General features: G+C 26.7%; 2 protein-coding genes across 2 annotated transcripts; both read right to left on the bottom strand.

The window, feature by feature from the left end:
* Positions 1–1,362: 1,362 nt before the first annotated feature.
* On the bottom strand, positions 1,363–4,753 carry LOC111641078 (patched domain-containing protein 3-like; the record flags this gene model as incomplete). The annotated part of the gene is made up of 4 exons (XM_023387193.1): positions 4,245–4,753; positions 3,150–3,637; positions 2,745–3,077; positions 1,363–2,604 (listed from the first exon to the last, which is right to left on the bottom strand). Coding segments are annotated over exons 1-4 (2,572 nt in total), but the record flags the coding sequence as incomplete, so codon positions are not given.
* Positions 4,754–5,251: 498 nt separating this feature from the next.
* LOC111641077 (patched domain-containing protein 1-like) lies at positions 5,252–7,181 on the bottom strand. Its single transcript, XM_023387192.1, has 3 exons — positions 6,673–7,181; positions 5,665–6,152; positions 5,252–5,592 (listed from the first exon to the last, which is right to left on the bottom strand). Exons 1-3 carry the CDS (start codon positions 7,179–7,181, stop codon positions 5,252–5,254), a joined length of 1,338 nt encoding a protein of 445 aa, XP_023242960.1.
* Positions 7,182–10,367: the final 3,186 nt, after the last annotated feature.

Below are 10,367 nucleotides of genomic sequence, written 5' to 3'. Positions count from 1 at the left end.
GGAAAATGATTTTACTTCTAAATGCACTCTAAAACCTCTAGGCTATGGGTTTTGTAACCAATTTAAATTACATTGTGCAACATTTATAAGTGTATATAAATTATATTATAAGTGTTGTACAATGTGACAGTTGGTTAAGTGGTATACTGATAAATAAATTTCGATGTGATGCTGATAAGCTTTAAAGTATATCATAAAAAAAATAAATAAATGTATTTTTAAATGCATTTTATATGAGATAACAAATAAAATGGAGCTAAATTTAGTTAAGTTTAATAGCCAATTATTAATGACCTATATATTCTTCAATAATTATCAGTAATTTATATTATTTCTTTTAAAAATTATATTATTATAAAATGTATGATATATTACTTAAATTGTTATTTATTTTATAACTTTTTCATTGATAATAATTTCCAACTATAGCCTCAAAATCTAAAAATAATATATATATATTTTTTTTTATGTAGACTGTGCAATAGACTATTTTAAATGTTGCCTTTGTATTATTTATATGTAAGTAAGGATATTTATGAAGGATTTAAGTATTCGAAGTTAATCTTTGCACCGGTTAATAATTACCAAAAAAGAAAATTTAGCACAATAACCGTGGGGTTTCCTTTTAAACACGTTTTTTTGTGAACTGTACAAGTTACACGGAAAATAGCTTCATGACTGATGTCGTGAACTCACTAAATTCAAATATGGAAGGAACTTTCACTAGTAGGAAAGATAAATGTCCAACCTCAATTATTAGATATTTACGTATCGTACAATCGTCTTATCATTTCTATATATATAAATTGTTTTAAACGTATACTACATAACATTCATCCTCTATATATTTAACTGGTCAAATGTATAATTGATCTACTTTTTTTGTATGTTTAGAAAAAAATACTTTAAAATTTAAAATGAGACAATGCATTCTGTGTTATAAAACCTTTTTTTTTGTAAAGATGACATGTAATTTAATGCGTTAATAAAATTATAACCGGAACTTATTGTTAAATTATAATAAATTTTAATACAAGATAAATGTAAAATGTTCTAAACAAATTTCTTTATTGTAAATTATTTATTAAATTTTACATAATACTCCATAATACGTGATTTACATACGAAGATACGTTAACTTTTTATGATAACCCCTTATTGTTGATAGTGATTCTTATATTAATAAGCCTCATACCTTCTGTAAAAGCATTTTTAAAATAACTAATTATAAAACAAAGTATATTTAATTACTTTCTAAAATTGTTTCAAATTTATCAAAATTCTCTTCCTTCCGTTTTCTATTTTTCTTAACAAAAATAAAATTTTCGCAGATAATATTTTCGTTGTTGTTATCATTGTTACGTTTTATTTTATAGTAGACACTATCCCAAATACTCAATATAACTGGTAAGAAAAACAAACCGTGAAAAAGTGCAAAGGACATCACTAGAAAAACAATTTTTAAAAATACAATGAAAACATTAGAAGCGCCGAAATAAAATACTAAAGTCCCTAATATACTCGAGATACAACCCTGTACAATCGGATGACCAGCAGCATAAAGAGCACTTCTTAGTTTTATGTTAACATCCTCACTTGCACAACTTACATATGCATATGATATGTGTGATGCATAATCTACACAAAATCCCGTAGACATGATAAGAACTATCATAGATATATCGTCTATGTGTACGTTCCAAGCTGACATGTAACCAACCAATCCAATTTCTATGGAAACAATAGTAAATGCGATGCACAACACGCAAGGTATGTTTGGTAAGAACAACGTAAAAACTAAAGTCACCAAAACTGCAGCAATGCAAAGAGTCTGTATGGTCGTATCTTTGATGTCGATATGTTGATTAAATATTATAAACCAAAATTGATGAACGTAAGATTTGTACTTGAAAGAATCTGTAACTTTCCATAAACTTTGTAACAATTCCTTTTCTGCATTTGTATCTACTACATTTTGACTTCCTAGAAGAAATCGCGTTGCAATAATCTTCTTACCGTCCTTACTAAACAATATGTCTTTCTTTAAATTTTGAGCCCATGGAAATTTTAGGAAAACGTCACGAAGACAATCGATAAAATCATCAGGATCGCTCATATTGTAACCGGCATGAGAAAACCAATAGCGTTTATCTTTAAGAAATTTTAAATAATATTTTAACCAGAATTCTGTAAATAATCCTCCTACCACTAACGGAATCTCTTCAAACTCATGGATGAATTCTTTCAATTCTTGTTGCACTTTTGGATCGGAATAATCTAAAGTGTTGTTGATGATTACTTGTATCCGCTGAGGGTATTGTGTAAAGTATTTATAATGTTGTATTGAATATTTCATTCCAAAAGAGTTATGAGGTAATACATCTTGATATCTTAATCCTTCTTGTATCCATCTGAAAGAATATACGGCTCCACATATATAAACGAAGAAAAATGCAAGTATTAAAGCTTTTATCCACTTCAAACAGAGAAATTTGCCTAATATATCTCTGTAAAATAACATAAGCAGATTTCCAGAATTCTCTTCGCAGTTTTTATTGCTCTCGTGTATGATTCCATAAGTAAGTAAACGATATATGTAGCTTCCTGCGTTAAAAAAATTTAAATAAATATAAATCTTCTGAACATCTATATGTAATTTGATATACATTTTAAATTATTATATAATAAATAAATAAATATATTAAATTTTTATTAACAAATTGAGAGTAAAATAGTTTACTTACTAGATCTCATATCGGGTTTTATAGCCATGCAAAATACGGCATGAAGTTTTCTACTTTCACGATAACCGCTGATTGCCATGCATCCGCCGAAGAAAGTGATTTGGAAAAGGAAATCAAAAAGCACACTAACAGCCATATAAATGGAGAAGATATTTACAATCCTGTATGGTGTTAACATTCCAGCACAAAATGAGATTATGTTTGTTACTGATGTGATTGTGATGGATATGGCAGCTTCGGAATATGTTTCAGCGAGTCTTTCCGGTACACTCTTCTTTGGATCTGTTCTCCTCCAGGCAGCAAGGATAACAAAGGAGTCATCTAGTCCTACACCTTTATTTTTAACAAATTTAATAATTAATTGTTTTGTATATTTTATCATTTTTTTTAAATCTTAAGACTTACCTATAATTAAAAATGTGATAGATATATTCAGATCAAGATATTCTAATCCGCACCATATTAAGAAACCAAATGATGCAACGATTGCGAAACCAGAATTTAAGCATCCTGCGACTCCAATCCATGGTTTGCTGGTGATCCAATCTATGGTCATGCAATTCACAACGGCAAATATTACCATAGCGGGTACACATACGAGTAAAAGAGGAAACGACATTTCTGTGACTCGACTGGATTCGCTGTTGAAGGAACTCCTTGTAAATCGATAAACTTCGATAGTTTTATAATGTAACTTTGAAACTACATCAATAAATTCATTTTCCCATAATTCTGCTAGCATTTTCTTATGTTCGGTACTGTCATCCAATAGGTAAAATAATCTGATAGCTTTAATATCTTCCAGAAAGTCATCTTGTTTCATTGTTATTCCTCCTAAGTTTGCTCCATAGTCAGTTACGGTGTATGCCAAATTCTTGTCATTTAAGAATGCTCTATTTAAAACACATATTTAATATTTTATTTAGTGTGTTATACGTACTTTAATATCATTAAAATACGTATAACACACTAAATAAAATATGTTAGATAATTAATTAATGTTAGATAAAATTATAGATTACAGAAAATTGTAAAACACTCGATACGTGCAAGATGTTTAGAATAATTCACATGTATATAAGCATACTTGAATATAATACTGTATATGTATTTTAATATTAAATTACATTTCACTATAATTTTAATTAATGCTACGCAAGTGCTATGATATTAATTATATTAAAATATGGAATTACAGATATATGTAAAGTACATTTTTATATTGTAATATAATTCTGTGACTTGAAAAAATAAGGGATAATATCAAGTGTATCGGTCTTTATTACTCCAAGCTACAAAATTAATATCATATTATTTCAATATCAAGCATAAAACATAGTAAATCTATCGGACTTAATAATAAAAAAACCCTATCCAAGCTACAAAATTAATATCATATTATTTCAATATCAAGCATAAAACATAGTAAATCTATCGGAAGTAAGAAGTAAAAGTAGATTTTTCATATATAAATCTTAAATTTTTAAAAAATAATCTTACCTTAGTTTAATTTTATTTTCTCTGACTCGATCTACTATATCTCTGAGAGCTAAAATTCCATTTACATAACACTTTCCATGGGATTTACAACATAAGTCGGAATATGTATAAATTGTATTATTCCAAATGATACTTATGTTGCTTATTTCTTTATCTAATGCGATAATATCGTCGAATATACTCGATTTTAGCATAGTTCCGCCATTTTTAGCGGTGCAGATCACATTTCCGCACTTTCTTAATCTGGTATCTCTCAAAAAGTCATAATCTGTAGTGAGATCGGGAGGAAACAAAGATTCAACAGCATCTCTCTCCTGAGTTGCTCTACCATTTATAGGACTGTATAGATATTCTATATCTGTCACAATTTTCATACGAATAAATCCTAATCCAAGGAATGTTGTTAATAATATCGGTATTACAATAAACCATACTGGATGCAATCCAATAAAATGTCCCAAATGACGAAAACCCGTCGATAGAATCCGATTTACACAGTCGCACTTCATGAGCTATTAGTAAAATATTAAATTAATTTCTTTAATAATTTAACGTTTAATTCCTTATAATATTAACATTAAATATTGTTTATTTTATGAATGTTCTAAACAAATTTCTTTATTGTAAATTATTTATTAAATTTTACATAATACTCCATAATACGTGATTTACATACGAAGATACGTTAACTTTTTATGATAACCCCTTATTGTTGATAGTGATTCTTATATTAATAAGCCTCATACCTTCTGTAAAAGCATTTTTAAAATAACTAATTATAAAACAAAGTATATTTAATTACTTTCTAAAATTGTTTCAAATTTATCAAAATTCTCTTCCTTCCGTTTTCTATTTTTCTTAACAAAAATAAAATTTTCGCAGATAATATTTTCGTTGTTGTTATCATTGTTACGTTTTATTTTATANTTTGATATACATTTTAAATTATTATATAATAAATAAATAAATATATTAAATTTTTATTAACAAATTGAGAGTAAAATAGTTTACTTACTAGATCTCATATCGGGTTTTATAGCCATGCAAAATACGGCATGAAGTTTTCTACTTTCACGATAACCGCTGATTGCCATGCATCCGCCGAAGAAAGTGATTTGGAAAAGGAAATCAAAAAGCACACTAACAGCCATATAAATGGAGAAGATATTTACAATCCTGTATGGTGTTAACATTCCAGCACAAAATGAGATTATGTTTGTTACTGATGTGATTGTGATGGATATGGCAGCTTCGGAATATGTTTCAGCGAGTCTTTCCGGTACACTCTTCTTTGGATCTGTTCTCCTCCAGGCAGCAAGGATAACAAAGGAGTCATCTAGTCCTACACCTTTATTTTTAACAAATTTAATAATTAATTGTTTTGTATATTTTATCATTTTTTTTAAATCTTAAGACTTACCTATAATTAAAAATGTGATAGATATATTCAGATCAAGATATTCTAATCCGCACCATATTAAGAAACCAAATGATGCAACGATTGCGAAACCAGAATTTAAGCATCCTGCGACTCCAATCCATGGTTTGCTGGTGATCCAATCTATGGTCATGCAATTCACAACGGCAAATATTACCATAGCGGGTACACATACGAGTAAAAGAGGAAACGACATTTCTGTGACTCGACTGGATTCGCTGTTGAAGGAACTCCTTGTAAATCGATAAACTTCGATAGTTTTATAATGTAACTTTGAAACTACATCAATAAATTCATTTTCCCATAATTCTGCTAGCATTTTCTTATGTTCGGTACTGTCATCCAATAGGTAAAATAATCTGATAGCTTTAATATCTTCCAGAAAGTCATCTTGTTTCATTGTTATTCCTCCTAAGTTTGCTCCATAGTCAGTTACGGTGTATGCCAAATTCTTGTCATTTAAGAATGCTCTATTTAAAACACATATTTAATATTTTATTTAGTGTGTTATACGTACTTTAATATCATTAAAATACGTATAACACACTAAATAAAATATGTTAGATAATTAATTAATGTTAGATAAAATTATAGATTACAGAAAATTGTAAAACACTCGATACGTGCAAGATGTTTAGAATAATTCACATGTATATAAGCATACTTGAATATAATACTGTATATGTATTTTAATATTAAATTACATTTCACTATAATTTTAATTAATGCTACGCAAGTGCTATGATATTAATTATATTAAAATATGGAATTACAGATATATGTAAAGTACATTTTTATATTGTAATATAATTCTGTGACTTGAAAAAATAAGGGATAATATCAAGTGTATCGGTCTTTATTACTCCAAGCTACAAAATTAATATCATATTATTTCAATATCAAGCATAAAACATAGTAAATCTATCGGAAGTAAGAAGTAAAAGTAGATTTTTCATATATAAATCTTAAATTTTTAAAAAATAATCTTACCTTAGTTTAATTTTATTTTCTCTGACTCGATCTACTATATCTCTGAGAGCTAAAATTCCATTTACATAACACTTTCCATGGGATTTACAACATAAGTCGGAATATGTATAAATTGTATTATTCCAAATGATACTTATGTTGCTTATTTCTTTATCTAATGCGATAATATCGTCGAATATACTCGATTTTAGCATAGTTCCGCCATTTTTAGCGGTGCAGATCACATTTCCGCACTTTCTTAATCTGGTATCTCTCAAAAAGTCATAATCTGTAGTGAGATCGGGAGGAAACAAAGATTCAACAGCATCTCTCTCCTGAGTTGCTCTACCATTTATAGGACTGTATAGATATTCTATATCTGTCACAATTTTCATACGAATAAATCCTAATCCAAGGAATGTTGTTAATAATATCGGTATTACAATAAACCATACTGGATGCAATCCAATAAAATGTCCCAAATGACGAAAACCCGTCGATAGAATCCGATTTACACAGTCGCACTTCATGAGCTATTAGTAAAATATTAAATTAATTTCTTTAATAATTTAACGTTTAATTCCTTATAATATTAACATTAAATATTGTTTATTTTATGTTTAATTCGTGTATTAAAACATTTTTAATTTAACGTGTAATCAGTAAATTTAATTAATGAAACGAACAGGATCAAATATGCATTTAATTCTACTAATTTAACAAATATATGAAACTTATAAATTAAAAAAAAAAGTATAAGTTAATGTAAAATGTTTATTTATAAAAAGCCATTTATAAATATGACATAAAATATATTTTATTTAGATTATATAAACTTCCCTACTTATTTTTTTAAATTTTCTTAATTGCATATGATTAAATATTCAAATATTAAGTACTCTAAATTAATAAATGATTATTTAAATTACATTCTAAACAAATCTTATTACTTCAACCGAAAATAAGTTACATAAATATTTTAAATTATTTAATATATATAAGAAAAATTATTGAAAATTTGATAAAGATAACAAATAAATATAACGTTAACATACCTGCAAAAAATATGAAGTTCTATTACAGTTATAAAAATTAGCATTTAATTTGCTACTATATTAAACTATTTTATAATAATTATATTGAAAAAAATATATAATATCCATAATTTAAAATACATTAAAAAAATAACGTTAAGATTCTTAAGAACGAGCGTGGTTAAATTTGTCATCAGACTACAAAGTTCTATCTTTAACTATTCGTGTGTTAAATTTACTTCACGAACTCATTCAGAATCGAAGAGGAAGTCATAAATGAGTCTCTAATCTATATAAAAAATTAGAATAAACTTCATTATCCTTCATTTTTCCTATATATACGTATATGCATTCATCAAGTAAGACCTAACCTATTTATTTAAGTCGATGTATACTTACTTACCTGTTTATTGTTATGAAAAAACAACAAGAAAATTTGCTATCTTCTTCGAAGTGTGCTCCTAAAATAACAAATTCTTCGTATTTCTAACAAAATGATTATCAATTTGATGGAGAAAATGTAATAGCATGTTTTTTTCTTTTGAACTTCGTACGAATCAAAATTTCCTTATTCCAATTTAAATGATGTGGAAGATGATTGGCTTGTAGAAATTCAATGAAAAAATAATGACCAAACAATAAATATCTTATTCTATTGGATATAAAATAATTATTATGCCTATAAATTTATAGGAAAATGTATTATTTAACCTATAAAATATAAATTTTTCAAAGAAATATGATGATAATTCAAGATGTCGTTCAACTAACTCAAATAACATCAACAATTCATTGTAGTTCATGAATATTAATTAGTTATTATTTAAAGGAAAATTTAAAATAAAATAAAATATAGAAAATTAGTCATATCTTACAATAAAATATTAATCAATTTTTCTATTATAAATTTTTTTTCTGTATCTTGACATAAATCAAGGAGTTAAAATGATTTATTTTAAGATTAGATATATCAAGTTAACGTGATAAATAATTTAAGTATATTTAGAGAAGTTTTCCAAAAAGAAGTTTTTCTTTGTTATAAAATTTATTCTTTCCTTTTAGGAAAAACAAAGAAAATTTACCTTTTTTTTTCCTCCTAAATAATGATTTCAAATACAGGTCATTACTCTTTGGAATGTTAAAGGAGAATAAATGCAGCATGTAAGATTTTTATACAGAAAAATTGTTGTCCTCTATATAATTTTCTTCGATTTTCTTATAGATTACATCTCATTCGATAAAAGACTTTTTTTTTTTAATAATTTGGCAAACGTAATCGAGTTACAAATGTTATATTGTATCAAGATAAATAAGTGTGTACAACTGATCTTTTTTTTATGATCAATATAACATCATTAAAAAATATCTAATGCACTTTTTTTATTTAAATTATTATGTTATAAAAGATTCTAATCAGAAATAGTAAAAGTTTATTAATATATTATTTATTTATTTATTTATTCAAATTATGTTTATGTTACAATATATGTATGAAGCGTGCACAATGCCATAACGTTGTAAATGCCATTTTTCTCTAAATACGTTTTATTGAAGAATGGAATTAAAAATGCAATGTTTTCTGCCACAAAAGAATATTGTGGAGATATTGGTACTGTAAGTGGCTATATTTTGAAGATGAATTTATATGAAGATATAACACGAGTGCAAGTCACGTGACTTTTTGATGCTTAAAACGTTATGACTTATATTTACATCATTTTGATATCGCAGAGAATTTGTAACCTAGAGAGTTTTTTACCATTTTATTGTAAAATTGAAATGAATTCATTCATTAGAAATAGTGTTTTTTACCTTTCCTGAAAAGTTTCTTTTTTGGCATTTACAACATTATGGCATTGCACGCTTCATATATTCATATATAGACTATATATAATATACTTTTTCGTTTCTGACAAGGAGTGCTCATAAGATGGAAAAAGTTATCTTATGGACTCTCCTAGTACCTAGTGTGGGTTCGTTCAAGTTTACATTGAGAGCGGGAGTGGGTGGTAAGGAATGGGTCCGACTTATCTGATCACCCCGAAAACTTCTGGGATTGCTGGCCCGGACTCGATTCCGGGTCATAGGCTGGAGTCTTAATCTCTTCGCCCAACTTCTGGATTATATCTGATTATTGCTGAAACAATATAGATCTATATAAATATAATTCATAATAATAGTGTTGATTCGAAATTGAGCAATAATACTTCCATGTTTCATACAGTTTAAATTAAAAATAACTTATAATAGGATTATGAAAATTTTCGATAATAGATTTTACGAGTATATAGTGTATTTAACTACATGTTTATTTAAAAAAAAATAACTATTAATGCAGTTAATATTATGATTATTAAAATATTTAAATAGGATAACCACAAATAAATTTTTATTGAAATTTGTTAATTTTCCAGTTAGCTTTTCATTCCGTTCAAAATAAACTAGGAGAAATTTTTATAAGACTGCGAGAAATCTTTCAAATTGATGATTCGACTTCAGTTTATGTTAAAGATTTAGAAAATTCTGTTCATTCTTATCTAAGAAGCAGAATAGATAAATTCGATTTAACTGACTGCATCCAGGTGAGAAAAGTTTTCATTTGTTAAAAGTATTTTGATCTATCCTCTTCCTATTATTGATTAAATAAGTCTTAATCAAATGTTACATTTTTTTCTCTGTTAT

Source organism: Centruroides sculpturatus, unplaced genomic scaffold (genome assembly GCF_000671375.1).
Source record: "Centruroides sculpturatus isolate CEXI.00-Female unplaced genomic scaffold, Cexi_2.0 scaffold1496, whole genome shotgun sequence".
NCBI lineage: Eukaryota > Metazoa > Arthropoda > Arachnida > Scorpiones > Buthidae > Centruroides > Centruroides sculpturatus.
Note: the sequence above shows the minus strand (reverse complement) of the source record. Positions and strands in the feature narration are given on the sequence as shown.